The sequence below is a fragment of the Leiobunum rupestre genome, chromosome 4, assembly GCF_980474605.1.
Source record: "Leiobunum rupestre chromosome 4, qqLeiRupe1.1.hap1, whole genome shotgun sequence".
Taxonomy (NCBI): domain Eukaryota; kingdom Metazoa; phylum Arthropoda; class Arachnida; order Opiliones; family Sclerosomatidae; genus Leiobunum; species Leiobunum rupestre.
This window is the reverse complement of record NC_143387.1, coordinates 22,829,173-22,848,797: the sequence shown is the minus strand read 5'-3', so window position 1 is coordinate 22,848,797 and position 19,625 is coordinate 22,829,173. Positions and strand designations below refer to the sequence as shown.

General features: G+C 35.5%; 2 protein-coding genes and 1 long non-coding RNA gene across 5 annotated transcripts in view; 1 reads left to right on the top strand and 2 right to left on the bottom strand.

Annotated features, from left to right (window-relative positions):
• Positions 1-4,295: 4,295 nt before the first annotated feature.
• Positions 4,296-12,411, top strand: Bx42 (Puff-specific protein Bx42). Of its 2 annotated transcripts, none has more exons than XM_090171559.1 (4): positions 4,296-4,432; positions 4,931-5,240; positions 7,197-7,359; positions 11,091-12,411. In XM_090171559.1, exons 2-4 carry the CDS (start codon positions 4,958-4,960, stop codon positions 12,262-12,264), a joined length of 1,620 nt encoding a protein of 539 aa, XP_090027685.1. In that variant the 5' UTR covers positions 4,296-4,432; positions 4,931-4,957; the 3' UTR covers positions 12,265-12,411. The 2 variants fall into 2 exon arrangements, with proteins under 2 accessions (XP_090027685.1, XP_090027686.1); XM_090171560.1 differs by lacking the exon at positions 4,296-4,432 and adding an exon at positions 4,497-4,628.
• Positions 7,353-12,982, bottom strand: LOC149947180 (uncharacterized). Its single transcript, XR_016480299.1, has 3 exons — positions 12,776-12,982; positions 7,617-7,726; positions 7,353-7,540 (listed from the first exon to the last, which is right to left on the bottom strand). It is a non-coding gene; the product is annotated as an uncharacterized LOC149947180 (long non-coding RNA).
• Positions 12,983-13,820: 838 nt separating this feature from the next.
• LOC149947179 (tudor domain-containing protein 1-like) overlaps positions 13,821-19,625 on the bottom strand; it is a 53,277-nt gene continuing 47,472 nt past the window's right edge. For both annotated transcript variants that reach the window (XM_090172553.1, XM_090172554.1), the window contains 4 exons: positions 18,398-18,443; positions 17,726-18,025; positions 14,673-14,735; positions 13,821-14,055 (listed from right to left, as the gene is read on the bottom strand). In XM_090172553.1, coding sequence (XP_090028679.1) covers positions 13,878-14,055; positions 14,673-14,735; positions 17,726-18,025; positions 18,398-18,443 — 587 coding nt within the window. In that variant the 3' untranslated portion in view covers positions 13,821-13,877. The remainder of the gene's footprint in view (positions 14,056-14,672; positions 14,736-17,725; positions 18,026-18,397; positions 18,444-19,625) is intronic.

The following is a 19,625-nucleotide window of genomic DNA, read 5'->3' as shown; positions in this document are numbered from 1 at the left end:
AGTGGGATTGTAGCAAAACAATATATTTCAAAGCCAAATGACCTTGAAACGCTTCTTTGTATACTAGTAATTTTTGTATCTCTCTTTTGTAGTGTCATTAGGTGTTTTTTTTTCGCCTGTTCTGGGTTTTTTGAGCAGGTTAAAAAGTGTAGCTATATGACGTCATTTTACTACAATTCTGTCTTGACGAAAAAAACGAGTTGGAGTAGAAAGGGAGTATTTAAAGGTTAAAGGTTATTTATAAAAAGTTTCCCCATCATATTTTCGTGAAACGAAATTTAAGCAGACGACAAAACTAGATTACTCCCTCTACACCTCCTTTCGAGGAGGGGTAAAAAGTGTAACCCTAATACCTTGGAGGAGAGAAGTTGACTGGAGGGGAAAAGAGGGTGGGAAGTCTGTAAGCTCAACGTTACCCAGAATCCTTTGCTCCGCGGTAGGGGCGCCTTAGTGTCGCCCTCATTCTGGGAGGGCTTAGGCCGAATTGATGGGGGAAGAGACTCAATGCTACAGATATGGGAATTTCCCCTCCAGTCAACTTCTCTACTCCAAGCTAATACTCCGGAACAAGCGAACAAAATTCGGGACAGGGTAAATCTTACCCCGAGAACAGGCGAATAAAACGTTTTAGGGTAAAAAGTTTACACTTTTTGTCCCCGGACAAGCGAAAAAAAACCACCTATTATATTATTGTTGGTTTTGTTCCTACTACCTGTATTCCGAAGCTTGGGCATAAGCCCCTGAGGCTTTCCAAGTAAATAAATAAATCATCTAGGAGGAATTCCTGCAGGAAAGGCGGTAGTGTTAAAGTTTGGCTGTCAGTGATTTGTCTTTTCTCAGTTTACACATAACGGCCAACAGGAAAAGCTTATAAACTTCTGGATTTTCGTCTGCTAAGCAAACGCTTTCTGATTAATAGTCTACTTAGCAGACGAAAATCCAACAGTTTATGAACTGAAAAGGCTAATTACAGTGAATGACCTACTAAGACCATAGAAATCTCATAGGTTACCTATGAGATTTCTATGGTGGCGATGCTCTTGATCACCAGGGCTGCGTTAAGAAACGCTCAACGCTGAGTCCGCTGAGACACCGCTGTTTTACTGAACGGCATTTTGGGTATTGACGTCACGATAGTCATCAGTGAGACACCGAAGTCACCGAAAGATATAGTCGGTTTTTCCGATGACTGCCGTCATTACTGACGTAAAACTACTATTAATGCTACGCTATTTTAAAAAACACCGATGACTGAATAAAGGCGTTCAGCAACTTACGACATTATTATGACAGAGGTATCGTATTTTCCCGACCCGACCCGACCCTTACCCGCGACTGTGTACTGCATACGGCTTGTGAAATGTTTCGGCCCTTCGAGTGGGATAGAGGAAGTGAGAGGGTTTGAGTGAGAGACAGACGTAGTGACGTAACGAGTACTGCAAGTAGCGCGACTAGCGTCTATTGACTATCATTTCATGGTCGTCTCAGTCGTCCGATTCGCCTAAGCTTCTCTTACGTTTAGTTTTGGTTTTACTTTCGATTTCTTAGCGTTAAATTGCGAATTTGCAATTCGCCTGTCTCGGCGTACTTTGAAAAAATATAGCTAGAAGAATTTTAAGTATTCCCGCGTCACAAACGAGTGACAAACGTGTATTTTCCAGCACGGGACTGACACTTGGTCCTCGATGAACAAATTTAAACTCTTTCGCAACTAACTTTTCTTCACAAAAATTGTTCAAATAAATAAATGCTTCTTGTTATATTTTATAATGCATATCTACACCTGCACTATATAATAAAATAAAAAAAGTGCTATGGGTTGCGGCGGTTCTTCGGGTCTTTTCGGGTTTCCGGGTCTGGTCGGGTTTTCGGGTTTTGTCGGGTTTCCGGACCGGGCCGGGCAAAGTCAATTTTTTAATTTATCGGGTCGGGTCGCGGGTCGGGCCAAATTTATTTTCATTTTTTACGGGTCGGGTCGGCAAAATTGTATTTTTATTACTTCGGGTCGGATCGGGCAAAATTTATGTTTACGTTTTTCGTCTCTAGCTCATAGCTCCGAGTCCGACTTACTGGAATACTGGTTTTCCAAGGCAGCTGCGTTTTAAAGGCTAAAGGCAGTTAAAAATTCGGACTTTTGACACGTCAGTATCAAGTTATCAACCCCTTTTGCAGACATAGAGCAGCTATACACTCTTTTTCACGGTGTTTTCGACCACTACCTGGAACCACCGGTGGTGGGTCCTTGGAGGATAAAAGTGTTTCTGAACGGGAAAATACGATACCTCATTACCTCGGGTAATATAAGCAAGCGCGGGACAGGGGGAGTAGCTTATTTGGTCGAACGTACGTTTTAATTGACATCTAGTGATGTAGAAATTTAATTGGAATTTGATTTTGGGTGAGAATTTGTCTCAATCGTCTGCTTTTATATTTTTTTAAGTGGACGCCGGTTGTAAGAGTTAAGCCTTAATAACCGTTAAGCCTAGTTCCCACTTAGCGAAAAAACAATTTTAGCGCTGGAAATTGACGCTCGCGAATAAAATTCGCAATTTTTTTCCAAATCGCCGCTAAAATCGCGTCTCCGCGATATCTAGCGAATGTTCTATTTTTTGACGTCCACACCTTGCCGATAAAAAGCTTCAGCCAATCAGAAAACGCGTTCCATCGATCTCTTCCTCTCCCGTCCGTCACTTATAAAGCCTAGGTCTTTAGAAAAGCAGCTTAGCCAACTTGACCAAGATACTGAAGTAAAGGTAATTTAAAATATTTCCCTAACCCAAAAACGTCTATCTTTTGGGGACATATACTTACTGTACATTGCATAAACCAATAAGACATTAAGTATAATTAAATTAATTTTATTGAAATTGTCAACAGGAACATCCATTTGGTTCATTTTGAACTGATGTTTTATGTTAGGCCTAAAACATTACTAAAAACCCGCACGAGTTGTTTTCAGCGTTTTTAAATTTTTGCGCTAAAGTGAGAACCGCTTCCCCAGCGACCGAAAAATCGCGTCTTTTTTCGTTGCGCGAAATTTTTTTAAAATTCGCCAAGTGGGAACTAGCCTTTACGCGTACTACGTGTAACGGTTATTAAGGCTTAGAATGATTTTTGGATTTTAAAATTTAACTTTTAATTAAATATTATGGGAAAATATTGTTGTTGCGATAAATGTAAAAGCGATTCGCGATATCACAAAAACATGACTTTTTATCCGGTACCTAAGCCTGCGAATAGAAATGTTAATTTAGAACTCACTCAAAAATGGATTTCAACTGTGTTCATCATAAATAGATTCCAAAAATATTTCGTCTTCCGTTTTAAAATTTCCGGAATTTAAATGAATGCAAATTTATTCCATTTGCTCTGCTGTTACTTTTTTTATTTTTTTTTATTTGATTGTGACGTGTGGGAAAATTCAGTCCTCTCGTCCATTTGATTAATCAGGGCGAGATATGTGTAACGGCCACGCCAACGGGGGGATACGTGGGGACATAAGTATATGTATTTGTACCCCGCTGCTCCGCCTTAAGCACTACAGCGGCCACCTTAAACAACCAGCCCTGGGCAAAAGTGCGCTTTGCGAAACAACGTTCGGCCAGTGAGACAGCCATTTTGACCGCCTCACATATAGCAAACAAACGCCTTCATCACGGCCCAGCAAAAGGCGACACCATGGGCTGCCTGAGACCCACCCTCGCACAGCTGAGGACTAGAGTGGCTTCCTCTTCCACTGCAAACTACCCTCCTTAGTAGGTCACAGAATGACGAGTGTGGAACACCCATGAGGTTCCAGTGACCCAGCGCCCCGATCACATGACCTTGAGAGCCGGGTATGGAGCCCCCCACAGGCTCCAGTGACCCCATCACACCACTAGATAGGGACAGTGGGAAGATACGTGGGGACAGGGGTGGGGACACCCGTGGCGGAAGTATTCCGACCACTCGTTGGGGGATTGGTGGTCTTCCTCAAACGGCCATCCACAAACTCTGCCTCCCAGACGCTTGGGATTACAGGAGTACGCAACTACTCCCGGCCTGCTGTTACTTTGGTGTAAAAACCAAGAAAATAGGTTATCTAGTTTTAAATTTGTCTAGGTAATGGCAGCACTGAACGACGTTCGTCCAAAATGAAACTGAGCGACCCGAGCTGGGGAACCGAAATTTTCCCCTCCAGAAACACTTTTATCCTCCATGCTAATACGTTATTTTTCTGTTTTCGGCCACCAGCTAAAGAGGCGTAGCGACATTTTGCTCGCAGAATATATCGTGAACAATTTTAGTGTCTAAGGTCTTTAGCCAACACCATGAGTTTGTTCTAAAAAAAATATTGCGAACGGTTTTTGGTGTGTAAGGCGTAAGGCGTTCACCGTTTTTCATAATTCTAAAAAGTAATTTGATTCCATTAAGCCTTAATGCCTAATTTCAGGTAAATTGGTTATTTTTATTACTCCTTACTATATATGATAGTGTTTTAGTTCTTACTTAATTAACTATTTATGTGTAACATTTGATATTCAAACTATATTATTCTGTACCTTTTAAAGTGTTAGTTCATAATGTAATGGAATCATCTCCATTGTCCTTCTATGCAGGATTCTTGACGATACTCCCAAACCTTTGAGAATGGAACGTGGAATAAATAATTTTCGTTTTTAACTATTCTTAATTTTAGAGTTAGTTAAGGGGTAAAATATTAATAATATTGTACTGTTGATTTTTAGGACCCTTGATTTTATTTACTAAGCGGCAAGGCTAATAGTTAACACAATGATAGTTATAATTTTGAATCTTGATTAACATCAGATACTTATCCAAGCATATGACTGTGTACCACTGCATACTTTCAAAAATAGTTGCATCTCATGAACAATGCATTGTTTGAAAGTCATTTCCAGTTAACTAAATTTGTATTTCATTATTCTAGGTAATATATTGAAGAATTTTCAAAAGGATGTCTCAGTTAAATAGCTTATTGCCTCCCCCAACTCAACCAACTTTTGATTATGAAGATTTTGAGCAACTTTCTAACAAAGTTAACAGTAACCAGATAGTATCTACTGCGCAACGAATTATTCCTCACTATGGTGAGAGAGAAGGATGGATACCAAGAGTAAATGAAGATTTTGGAGACGGAGGTGCTTATCCAGAGATTCATGTAGCACAGTATCCATTAGAACTTGGTAAAAAGAAAAAGGCATCGTCAAATGCTTTATCTGTTCAACTAGATGCCCATGGCAAGTATTTTTTGGTTTTACATGTTTAAAACATATAAATTTTATTATAAGTTTTAGTGTGCACCCAGAAATGGATGAAATGGGCTCTGGGGCTTATGGAAGGCTTGAATAAAAAATGAATTACAGACATTCAACATAATTCTGTATGGTCCCCTAAGGTGCACCACTAGTAATTTGCATGAGTTTCCTGATGAGCATGAAAGTTGTTTAGGAACTATAGAAGGAAAAACATACCCCTATTGTAATTCCAAAAAAACATTGATACTGATAGGATCAGGAATCCATAATACTACTTAAAATTATCTTCCAGTATCCTCAATCCTGGTATTTGGTCTTGGGTCATTCCTAGGAAAGAGGCCAAGGTGTTGAAACTGTGTGTATGTAAGTTTTAACCTGGTAGCACTGCAAAAATTGGTGAAAATATCCGCCCAAATGGGCGGGTTATTCACTGTCTTCTGACAGAGGCCAATTAAATGGAATTTCTACGTTGTAATGGCCTCTGTCATAGGATAGTAAGCGTCCTGTGTGAGAGGCCAATACAAAACAATTCCACTGTAATGGTTTCTGCATTACGATAAGTAAGTCAGCAAAATTACGAAACCAGTTTTCAGAAAGGTTAAGGTTGGGTTGGGTTGGGTTAGGTAATGGCCTCCAACCTAGGACGGTTAGAGTCCTAGGACAGAGGCCATTACAAAGTTATTTCGTTGTAATGGCCTCTGTCCTAGGACGCTAATCGTACTAAGACAGAGGCCATTACAACAAAGTATTTTAGTAATGGCCTCCAACCTAGCACGATTAGCGTCCTATATTAGAGACCATTACAACCAAATAGTTTTTATAATGGCCTTTTCCATAATATTCGTTCTTATAAGTGGTGCTAAGGGCTTTGCACTATTTTTATGGACTGGTAGCCCTGCGCAATATAGATATATTTCGCCATTTCAATTAAGCGATGTACACTCTGTTCAAAAAGTCTTTGCCCGTGGGAGATTTCGAACATTTTTGCCCGTCATTTCTTGTATAGTTGCATCAAGGCAAAGCGGACATCGGTAATAGATTAATAAAATGTTTAGCTACAAATTGGCAAAAATCATTTTCTGGATACACTTATAATTTGGCCTATTTTGGCCTAAAAGAGGGGGTGTCAACTTTTTTATTTTTGATCTCAGGTCATTTTAAACCCGATTTTCGTGTTCACCGGGGTTGATTTACATTTAGAAAGTGTTGGAATTATTCAAATCGACGCATTGGTTCAAAAGATATTCACCAAAGAAGTTTTCACAGAAATTGAGAAATATCTAAACATCTCACCAAGCCATTTAAAATAATAAATGTTGACGGGTTTTGTCGCCATCTATAGTTCCTAGAAGTAATCTTGTTTGTTTAATTCTAAATATGTAACAAATTGAAGGTTAACATAAATATTTTCTGGCGTCGCCCCTGTTAGTTTCTCAAATGAGCACATGAAAATATTCAACATAAAAAATGTGCCTGACAACAATGCAAAAAACCGCCACTTTGGCGGTTTTGCAGTGTTGCCAGGCACATTGTTTTACACACCATTTCAACCCCGTGGCCTCGTTCGTAGGAAAGATCCTTTGGTCTTTAAAAAGTGTGTTGTGGCTAAATAACGTAAAACTGTGTGTCGAAGTTCTAAGCTGGCACAAACAAAACGTTTACGATGTATGCCAAAAATTAAACAGAAAATGGATTTAAGAAACCCTAGTTTGTTTTATCCCCAGAGTTCTAGCATAAAATGTTCTTCGTGACATTTTCCTAGTTGATAATTTATTCATATATTAAGATGGTTTAAAAAAAGCAAATTTAACAGGGTTCTGGCTCTTTTATAAAAAAGGTCAAATTGGCTTAAAACAGATCTCAATTGAAATGAATTCGGGCTAGTTTTTATTGTATTGCAAACCCTCCAGGACTAAACCTTTTTTCATTTTACTTTAGGGAAAATTAAATATGATGCTATTGTTAGGCTTGGCCAAAAGAAAGACAAAGTAATATATCACAAATTTCAAGATTTATTGCCATCAGAAATTAAAAATGAAAATGACCCAGAGCTTCAGAGACCGGATGATGAAGTAGTTCAAGAAACAACTGAATCTACACGGTGAGTTTTTCATAAGAAGAAGCATTTATGAATTTGTTGAAGGATGGTTTATCTAGCTTTCTTTTATTTACACTAAATATTATCGAAGTTGCCTCAGGAAACCTTTTATCTTTCTTGATATGCAGGTCCTGTCATCTTCTTGACTGTGCATGTCCTTTGTTTATATAGCTCCATTTCTTTACTAATAAAAGTTTTTCATAAGAAGAAGCATTTATGAATTTGTTGAAGGATGGTTTATCTAGCTTTCTTTTATTTACACTAAATATTATCGAAGTTGCCTCAGGAAACGTTTTATATTTCTTGATATGCAGGTCCTGTCATCTTCTTGACTGTGCATGTCCTTTGTTTATACAGCTCCATTTCTTTACTAATAAAAAGAAGATTCAAAATTGTATCACTATTTCAGGTGTACTTTCAATTACTAAAGCTAGTTGAATTTGGAGGCGATAGTCAATGTTATGAATTACAAAAATAAATAAATACTAGATCTGGTAGCCACTGACAAGGTTTTATGAATTAAATACAAAAAAAGGGATGGATCTAATGAAAAACTAAATCTATGGGAGTTAGGCTTAGGTTTCGAGTACTTGAATATTTATGATATCAACAAAGACCACAGTGGGCTTATGCGCAGTCTGAAAATGGTTATTTACCATTTTATAAAAGATAGATAAAAGTTAATATAGCCTCTTAAACGTGCCTTCCCAATCGACAGCCATTACCTTAGTCTACGGGAAGGTTGATGAAAAAAAACACTGTTTTGGGAGGATGAAATTTCTGCGGTAGAGGGCTTGCTCGTTGGTTTTCTGTACGATAATGGAGGCGCCCAGTAAACATTTCTAAAAAGAGTGTATACACTGAAAAATTTAGCTTGATAAAAATTTAATATGAATAATAATAACAAATAGTTATTATTAATAGTAGGGGTTAGGTGAAGCCCAACCTAGCACTTAGATTTGCCCTTTTGATAGACATACTGAGCATCAGAGAGGGGTGTAACACTAAGAACCTCCTCTCTATGTCTCAACTAATTTCTCCAGAATTTTTAAGGAAAAATGAAGTCAGACTGATTGGTCAAAATGCCTTAGCCTCAAGATAACCTTTGATAGTTTGATTGCTTCCAAGAGCAATATAGGACAGGGTTGGCAATTTTTTTAATTAAATACAATTTAGTACCATATTTTTAACTCAAACAAATGTATAATGAATTTATTAAATTTAAGCTAATAATAATATAGAAGTTTTTATTTTTTTAGCCTATTTTGGTACTTTACAAATAAAATTTGGCGGAATCTCCACCTACAGGTAGAATCCAATGCAACATTGGGGTGGAAGCCCTTACCAAAAAATAAGTTGGCTAAAAACCACTTAAGGTCTTTTCACACGAGCCAACTTTTCAAATCAAAATGCTGAGTCAGCAAAAATGGATCAGTGATCCATTTTTTTCTGGCGTACTTTTTTGGTGGATCAACTCATCGAACTTTTATTCACACGAACCAACTAGTTTACTCAACTCAAAGTTGACTCATCTAGTTGGATCAAAAAGTTGGCTCGTGTGGAAAGGCCTTAAGGACAACTTGTATTTCAGTTTGTATTTGGGACAAATGCCTACTTAAAAATAACTTAAATCCTCTTTATTAATCAACTTATTTCCAACTAAACCAGAATCAACATTTACATTTAACTACTTAAAAGCAACTTAAAAATATTATGTAATTTCCTGACTACTAAAAACCAACTAATTATAAACTTAGCAAAAGCAGTATTTTCCTACCAACTGAATAACAACTTATTACCCCTTTAATAGTAACTTGAGCCTACTTAATACCAACTCAATATCAACTAATAATGTGTATACAAACTGAAATCCAACTTATTTTTTGGTAAGGGAGTACAAGAAAGATTATATTTAAAGCCAAATTAAAGCAATTGGCGAGGTTTTTTCTTTTTCAAAAATACTATATTCAATTTGATTAAAATCAATAATTTTTTTGAAAAAATCATTGATTAAAATCGCGATTTTAATCGTGATTTAAATCAGCCAACCCTGACGCAGGACAGAAAATATCAATTCCCTCCTGCAGTAGGATGGGTTAAATTCCTTCTGGGTCAGAAGCTTTGTAGGGCTTAAATGACATTATAACCTATTTAAGCTTGGAGTGAGTGACAACTTGTTTTGACACATCCCAATCTACCTATTTAGTTCTTTTGAACTGAAGAGGAAGATCATGAGTCCTCTGTATCAGTGACTTCAGAGAATGCATATGCGTAAAAGTCTCCTGTCCAGAACTGGAGTAACTACCATCCTCCAACTTAATAGTATCCAGATGTTTTGTGTTGTCATGTGCCACAACTTTCATTTGTTTGGCCGTACTGGGAATTTCAGAAATACTCTAAAAAAACTGCCCCAGGAAGCCTGTTAAGCTAATGATCGGTAGTGAGGGTCTGCTTATAGGCTGACTAATCACCTGAACTCTTAGCTCTATTATAAAGCTTGAGTGTAGATTTGTGAAGTCTACCAATCTCATGAATAGTTAGGTTGGATGTGAATCGTGGTCCACATCACCAGAGCAACTGCAATTTGAACTTGGCTCAGAACTTTCCTCACGAAAAGAATCATTTTTGTGGTGTTTCTTAGAAGCCGTATCGCAAACGTTAAACAATAATAATGTTCCTAAGCCTTTGGCCAGGGCACGCTACTCAAGGTCTTTGGCAAAAAAGTCTTGTTGTTTGGTGGTTTTTTCAAAACTCGCCAGTAGTGCCTTGGTTATAATGGACGTTTTGAGAACTAGAAAAACTAAGCCTCAGCCTTCAATGAGTACTCTAATTTTTTTATTTTTTATTTGGGTTTTCAAGTTTTCGCTGCCAAGTACTTACACTTGGCAATATATATTTTAATATTAACCTAAAGAAAAAATGTCTAATTACACTACAGCTTCCAAGAAGTAGAAAATAACAAAAAAGGAAAAAAATTTGTTCACATTTAATTCGCTTGATACACTACCCACACACTATCGAAAACCAACTCTTCACTTTAATGATTAATTCTGAGCAGATAATTTTAGTACATTGTGTCGCATGGGATTACCTGGGTGAAGTCTTTACAAAAAAAACCAGATGAAAAATTAAACTAATAAACTTTTGTACAGCTTTCTGAACCTTTAAGTGTGATAAACCCCATTCTGGGCCAAGTTCAGATATGTCTGTAGATGTAATTATAGTTTTTTAGAACTGCACCTATAAATAGATGGCTTAACCGAAATCCAGGGCAATTAAATAAACTTTAATTTGGTTGCAGCTGGGCCACTTATCAGGAATTTGATTACTAGGCGGGGCATTTTGAAATGTATACACACTAGTGATTAAGGGTAATTTAAATGAAAAATTATGAAATTTCAGCCGGGAAAAAGTTAAGTTTTGTTACAACCTTGTGTTAATAGATCCGACTACTGATATTTAAGCATATTCATACTCTGGAACAAACTTAACTTTGGTTTAATCTGCAAGCTAGTAATTAGAAGTAAACTGTAAATGTTAGTGAGGAGTTAGTTCAGTTAACTAATCACTTTTGGCAAATAATGTATGAAATTTGTAAAATTCCATATATGATTGCAATTAAATATGGATAAGTACCTTATTTATTGGTACCACAATTTTTTTTAAATCTCAGATTGGTTGTGTTGATTATATTTGGCTAAACATACTAAATATAACTTGATCCCCACATTTAGGCTTGCTCTGGAAAAGCTAACTCAGTCAAAAATATCAGCTGCTATGCCGGTGAGAGCTGCAGATAAACAGAATCCTGCCCAATACATACGCTACACACCATCACAACAAGGAATGGCCTATAATTCTGGTGCTAAACAGCGTATTGTTAGAATGGTAGAACTGCAGAAGGACCCTATGGAACCACCAAGATTTAAGATCAACAAAAAGATACCACGTGGCCCACCATCACCTCCACCCCCTGTAATGCATTCCCCTACACGCAAAGTAACTGTTAAAGAGCAACAAGAATGGCGTATACCTCCCTGTATATCAAACTGGAAAAATGCTAAAGGCTATACAATACCTTTAGACAAACGTTTAGCCGCTGATGGAAGAGGTTTGCAGCAAGTGCATATAAATGAAAATTTTGCGAAATTAGCAGAAGCTTTGTACATAGCAGACAGGAAAGCAAGAGAATCTGTAGAAATGAGAGCACAATTGGAAAAAAAACTAGCGCAAAAGGAGAAAGAGAAAAAAGAAGAACACCTGAGACAGTTAGCCCAAAAAGCTCGTGAAGAAAGAGTAGGTATAAGGTCACAAACAGCCATGGGTAATGAGAAAGATGACGAAGCCAGAGAAAGGGGCCAGTTGCGATACGAACGCCATAAAGATAGGCAAAGAGAAAGAAATTTAGCTCGCGCTGCTCCTGATAAACGATCAAAGTTGGAGAAACAACGTGAGAGAGATATAAGTGAACAGATAGCCTTAGGGTTACCGGGAGCTAAAGCAAACTCAGATGAACTTCAGTTTGATCAACGATTGTTTAATCAACGTAAAGGAATGGATAGTGGATTTGGTGATGAAGAAGATTATAATGTTTATGATAAGCCTTGGCGTTCAAATCAAACTGTTGGCCAGAATATCTACAGACCTACTCGCTCTACACAAGAGAAAGAAACTTATGAAAATGATCTTGATAATCTTATTAAAACATCTCGCTTTGTACCAGACAAAGGATTTTCTGGCACTGATAGGAGTGCTAGGCGTGAAGGGCCAGTTCAGTTTGAGCGACAAGAGGAAGAGGAAGAGGATCCTTTTGGTTTGGATAAATTTTTAACAGAAGCAAAAAAAGCCAGCAAACGGCCCGCAGATGATAACAGGGATAGGAGTGGAAAGTCAAGGCGAAAAGACTAAAACTACTGTACTAAATCTTACGGTGTAATTTCGTCTAACTAAATCTGAGAAGTGTTCTGAAGTTTAAAAATAGTGACCTAATTACCATGCATTAAAAAATAATTTTTGTAAACCATTTTCATTATTAATAAACACCAAGTGAAATGATTTGTCTTTTGATGTTGCTATTAAAGTGAACCCTTACCAGAAAATAAGTTGGATTTTAGTTGGTATACGCATTCTAGTTGACGTTAAATTGGTCAGGATATTTCAATAAACTAGTTAAAGGGGTAATAAGTTGTTATTAAGCTGATGGGAAAATACTTTTTTCTTTAAGTTGGTAATTAGTGGTCAGAAAATTACATATTTGTAAGCTGGTTTTAAGTTGGTATTTGAAACAAATACCAACTTGAAGTAAGTTTATACTAGACCCAATTCCCACGAAAAGGTTATATAATTACTCTAAGCGGAGTCTAAAATTACCCAGTGAGTTCAATATAAAAATCACTTTGATATATGAATACTTTCTTACTGCTTTCAAATAACGCTGCCATAGTGATTTTTCAGTTCTTGATTGGTTTCCCCTGCCTCAGGTTGCCTGTTATTTCTCAAATCTTCAGCAAGGTTTTTTTTGCTCTTGTCGTTTTACCTTAGATGATCTCAAGTTTTCAAAAATTAATAAAATTCATGATATACTAACAGCCTTTTTAATTAGCAATCCCTATTAATAAATTTACAAATTTAATGATTATTTAAACAGCGGTAAATAAATTTAAGACTCTTATTGGACTCAAAAGCTTCAAAACAAGTTCTTTAGGACTTGAGACTACTCGAAATTCAAAATACCAGCGTCACACACCCTTAGTTTATACATAAATTCTTAATTTTTTTTATCCCCACTTCTCTTCTTCACTGTTTAAAAGGGTTTCAAGAAAAAATTAGTTATCTTAAATACTTTCTGTACAGTCATCTGGCAACAAAACTGGTTGTATGGTCTTTTCATTAGAGGCTTCCCTTACCAAAAAATAAGTTGGATTTCATTTTGTATTTAGTTTGTATACACATTATTAGTTGATATTGAGTTGGTATTAAGTAGGCTCAAGTTGTCAGCATATTTCAAGTTACTATTAAAGGGTTAATAAGTTGTTATTCAGTTGGTAGGAAAATACTGCTTTTGCTAAGTTTATCATTAGTTGGTTTTTAGTAGTCAGGAAATAACAATATTTTTAAGTTGGTTTTTAGATGTTTCCCTAGTAGGATTTAAGTTGCTTTTAAGTAGTTAAATGTAAATGTTGATTCTGGTTTAGTTGGAAATAAGTTGATTAATAAAGAGGATTTAAGTTATTTTTAAGTAAGCATTTGTCCCAAATACAAACTGAAAACCAAGTTGAAATACAAGTTGTCCTAAGTGGCTTTTAGCCAACTTATTTTTTGGTAAGGGTTAGAACTATAAAAAGTATTGGAACATCATGTTAAATTTATTGTGGGTGCATTATTTCTCTTAAGACAGTTTGTGATAAGTCTTTTAGCTTAATGTGTAAGCTAGTGTATGGTTTTTTTAAAAATCAACTCTTAAAAATTATCAAAATAAAAATTTATGTCTTTAAAATATACAAAAATTATAATGGTAAATATTATCCTGGATTAAAGTTACCAATAGCTATTCTTTCATCACTTTCTTCGCTATTACAACCATCAGAATTATATGACTCCATGGGCTCACACCACGTTGCAAAACCTTTATTCACAAGCACTTTGTTGATCCAAATGTTATCTAATATTCTATATAAGTTTACGTAGACAACTTTAGAACTGAAAAAAAATATATATATATATTAAGTATGGTTAAACAGCTCTAGAAATGGTTTGTGGGAGAAAAAGTCTGCAGTCTAAAATTAGGATTTCAGTTCTTTACTATCAGTGGGCTGCTTCAAATGCCAATTATTGTTTATTACATTAGTTTCAAAATAAATAAGTTATAGGGCCAAGTCATACATTGGTTCTCGAGATAAACTTTCAACGACCTTAAACCATGAATCAAATTGAGTTTTCAAATTCTAAAGACTACCCCGTATAGTGCCATTGGTGAAAAAATGCAATCCTTCAGCCTACTAGAAATTCTACTTTTTTCCAATAAAATTTAGTTAAAAGGTAACACATGATGTGAAAAAGGTTAAATTGTGATACCTAGGAGCAACAAACAGCACCCCACTCAAGGTAAACTTAACCCGTCGAAAGTCAAGTTTTCAACGCTTGAGATTTCCTTCCCCCTTTCCGTAAAACGTTCAGCATCTTTGTCCAATGAAATTTGAACACAACATCACTGTTAGTGTGTTTAAAGACTAGCTGTGTTCTTGTGTGGGGTGCTGTGTTTGTTGCTCCTAGGTGATACTATAGCCCTTAATTTATAAAAAATAAAAAAGCCCTACCTTATTTTTATTACTTTAGCTATCAACATGCCATGACCTTCAGTTAATGACTGAAAATATTCTCTGCAATAAAAGTTAAAAAACTTAATTTGTATGAAATGCAAACTAGATTTGGCTCCCAAATTATTAGGACCAGCTCAGACTATTTGTAATAGCCACACTTTAATAGCACTATTTCTAAGTGAAGTAGTATAAAATTTTAATACGTAGAATGATATTTTCATAAATAAAACATTTGGATAAATTAAAAACTCTCTTTTTGGAATTAAAGATACAATTGTGCAAAAATTTTATTCTTAAAGGGACTTTCAAATTTGTTCGTAACTTTGGCTTCACAATGAACGGCAACCGAATGACTCATTTTAAATTGATTAGAGGGTCTTGAAAGTCCCTATAAAGCATGGTGGAATTTGAAATAAAATTTATGCTCAGTACACTTTAAAACCACATTTTTATATAGAAAATTGTTTATTTCCACTTCATATTATTTAAAAGAGCTAACTAAATAGCACTATACAATTTTGGAAATTACAACCATGGAGAAATACAAACAAGAACATGACTCATATCGTTTTGTGGCCACTGAGAAAAACCACCAGTGAGCAACAGTAAAAATCTTAAACAAACTATGTCAGTTAATAATAAGCCACATGAGGCATTTTTCTAAATCACTATACAAGACCAATGTTATCGAATTTTATTTTGAAAATTTTAAAACTAATATTAAATACCTTTATGTTAATAAGAAATATTTTAGATATTTTGTAAAGACTTAAGAGTCTTGTTAAAATTGAGGGCTATGATAGAGGAGTCATTTCAAGGGTCAGAATTGGACGCCTTATCCCTGATTAAGTCTATGGAGCTTTAGGTTGGGGCCAGCGTTGGTTCTCTTATTATTTTGAAATAGCTCCTTCATATATGATATACTACAAAAGTCATGTCCCTGCTTTTATTGTTCTATGTTACAATTAAAGTGTAAATTATACACAAGTGGGGCCAATTACAAAGACCACCGTGATTTGATGTCTTAAATGGAGAAATCAAGCATATAAAGATTGCCTACCACTACCAATTGGTTTGAAACTAAAGTCAACAGTGACAAGCAGTCAAGGTATAAAACAGCCATTTTCAGTACTACTTATTACCAGAGTATACATATAATCAAAAGACTATCAAGCCCCCCCCCCCCTAAGTTTGAAACAAACTAGATTTGCACATTTAGTTAATGACTGGCCACATAAATGCACCTGGTGTTGAAAAACAGAAAATTATGCATGCTTCGTAGATGTTGTGAGGTAGTGCAGGTAGTAGAGGTGAGGGACTTGCCAGGTGTGGCGAGTAATATTCGTAATTTTGGACCCAATTCCAGTAGTCATTATAAATATGTCTTATGCTACAATAATTTGAAAGGTATCGTTTTAAAGATATAAGATAAATACACAAGGTTGAAATGAACTCCGTGTGATTTAGCGAAACTAATAATAAATAACCCCAGTGACTAGTTTTGTAGCTAAGTAGCTTGTTCATTTTGGTGCCGCAGCTGCATTGGAAGGAACCTGACAATAAAAATGTTGAAATGTGGTAAGTTAAAATCTGATTTTTTAAAACTTTAAAAACTTGGTTTTCCTTTTTTTGTCACTTTTCGGTTACTATTTTTAAAATTTAATCACTTATCACTATATTTTGCTGTGTGACTCAGCAACAGGCTGGTCAATGTTAAACTAGTTCCCTTCCAAGATGGTAAAGTCTACATCATGTTGCACCCTCGACCTGCACTTCCTAATTTGTTTAACTATATATTGAAGGCTCGCAGTTAGTTGGTTCCGCGTAGTGTTTGCAAGTTCTCTCCCCACTGGTAAAAGGGTTTTTTCCCCAAAGATCATCAGTTTCCCGTTCGCATAAAAACTTGTACTAGTAAGTGTAGGGAGCTGTCAGTTAGATCACTTGACAAAGTACTGGCCACCACCCTCCTACGCTGTAAAAGGCCTTATAAGTCGGAAGTTGACTTAGGCCTTTAGTGGTGGCTTGGGTATTAGCCTAACTGTTTATAAATATCATCGGGTATAATACATGTAGGCCTATTACTGCAACAATAAAACGTTCAGAATTACCTCGAGAATTACAAATCTAGCGGTATTACACATGAAATTAAGGTTTCGACTGTGTAATACTTTCGAGTTTGGTGTAATATCGTTTTTAGTGTATGGAAATTTAGGCATATTTATATTATCTGAAAAAAAAAGTAGCAGCGTTTAGTATCTGGAAGTAAAATAGAAGGATTGGGTTCTATCTGGAAGTATTGTGCAATATTTGGAAGTAATAGTAATATTTGAATTACCAAGAAACTCTTAATATATTTGTAGTATTAAAGAAATATTTAGTACGGTGAACGTTTCAAATGATAGATGTTACCCCCTTTAAGGGGGCCTTGATAATCTTAGGATATAATCAAAGTGACATAATTACCAAAAGTTTGTCAGTATAATCGTTTTAAAAATGAATGCTACACGCAAAGTAAAAGTGGAGATGAGGAGGGAGGGTATTCATTGGGGAAGTAATATATTTCAAAAGTATAAACAGTATCGCACTGGAGAATGCTAGCTGGCTTAATTTTTTTCCACTCGACGGAAGGGCTACCACCATCTATCTTTGTTTTAATACAAAATATTAAAACACATCTGAAAAAGGATGGGTCCTTCAAACTATGTGGTCCATCTCGATAGCAGCATTCAGTAAATCTTTGTCATTGGAAAGTATAGGAACTTGCACACTCTTGGTAATTATGTAATCTGAGTTAAGTGTCTATCTCCCTACATTAATAATTTGACTCACTTTCAGACTATTTAAATTGTGATAGGGAAATATGTCATTGTAGTGATTTTACAAGATGCAGGATTACTAATCTATCGTTTAAAATGAGTCAAATGCTTGATTTCTCTAAATTAATAAAAACCGCATGGAAAAGGTTTATTGGTAGGCTGGTGTTGGACAAGAATCTAATAAATGATTAGTTTTATCCTTGTATAATTATATTTAAGTGAACTGTATATTACCTTGATTCTTTAGTCCAAATATGATGATATTCTTTTTCAATTGGACATACTTTAGATAAATAACACTCAACTGCTTGAATAGGTAGATGAAAAAATTGTGGTTGAAGTACTCTAATATAAGCCCGTTTTACAGTTGCTGTATTTCCATAGTCCACATAACAAACTTCAATTACATCTTCGTCAGCAACAATCACTTTCGCTCTATACCAAGACCCTGTCTCTTCAAATTTGCAAGCTACTAAGTCTGCTGGTACCAAATCCAATACCATATCCAAAACTGAGCTTTTCTCATAATATTGACTAAAAAAATAAAAATTTTATCTTTTTTATTAAAGTACTTAAGGTCTTGCTAAATTTGTTGAAACGGGAATGAAAAACCAAGTGATCAAGTGACTTTACATATCAGGACAAGTTATATATACTTCGTTGTACACGCAGTAGAACAAGCCCAAAATTTTTAAAAAGAATGATTCAAGATACGACGAAGCATAAGCTATAAATTCATATGATAATGGCATCACTTAGTCATTTTCATTTCCTTTATCTTAATAGTTTTGCGTATGGTAATTGTTTAATTGTGGATTTTGAGGTTAAAATGACATTTCCCTTTTGGTTGTTTTTATCATACTCTGGAAACGCCTTTTTAATCCTGTGAAAATCCCTGTTGCTTACTTCATTTCCTTTTCTAATAGATTTGCTGGTACGACACTTCTCAGTTCTAAGGAAAATAATGAAAAATATTAAAATTTTAAAATCATAAAAATAATTGTTAATGAACTATGAAACAACAACAAAAGTCTGTTCTTATATTTGGATGAATAAACTTCTGACCAACAACTCAAACAACACAATCTGTTTCACTCATATGCAAGACTGTATTGGTTCCTAATTAATGGTAATTTCATTTTTAAATCTCATAAAAAGTAGCTGTTTCAATGGTGATAAATTAATAACAAAATAATATTTTGGTATATTCACAAGGAGACAACTGATTTTGTTAAGCCTAGCTTGAAAGTTCTCAATAGGAAAAATTATGCTACACTATCGTTTAACCAGGGCGACCAAAAATGTTTATGACAACAGGAAATAAACTCTTCTCTAAATTATTTAACATAGGAAAATCAAGGGTCCCTTGTGAAATGGAATTTTAAAAAACTACTAATCAATTAAGGCAGGTTCAAGTATTTGAATAAATGCTATTAGAAGTATCAAAATCAAATTTTACTTTTGAGTAGATTGGGTAAAACCTAGATCTACTTGCAAATTACCCAAATTAATTTACATTTACACAACTTTACTTGGCCTTATTATTAAAACGAACCACCTAAGGACTGCATTGCAAAGGAGTAGATTAGTCCATAAGGAAAAGGGATTAAAAAAGCTAAACCCTAAACAAATTTGAAGAAATTTAAAAACTTACAAATAGCTCGTACCGATAGGTCTTCGGGCAAACAGACTTAAAACTCGGACCAAAGAGATCTTAGAGAGAAACTAAATAAAATTAGATAAAATAGCCAGAAATTCCAACAGTAGACTGGTTTCATCCTATTAGGGACTCATCAGTATCGTGCGGGAAATCCGGCTTGCGCATATATACACCGAAAATTAAGTCTATTAAAACGAGTTGCGTAGCAATGGAAAACCGAATAGGGGGAGAGTGGTGCCTATTTTGCTTGCATTTCTCTTTTTTTCATATTTACCCAAGTTTCAATTTACCCACCTTTATTCGATCTTAACCAATTTCAGTAGTGTCACCAGCAATAGACACAGGTTGGCACGTGCCTACTTTGAAATATTTTGGGCCTACTTGAGGGCCCCAAAATTTAAAAAAACTCTCCAATAGGGCCCTCAAAATGTGTTAATAATGTGCCTATTGAAAGCCTGGGTCTTAAATTTTTTT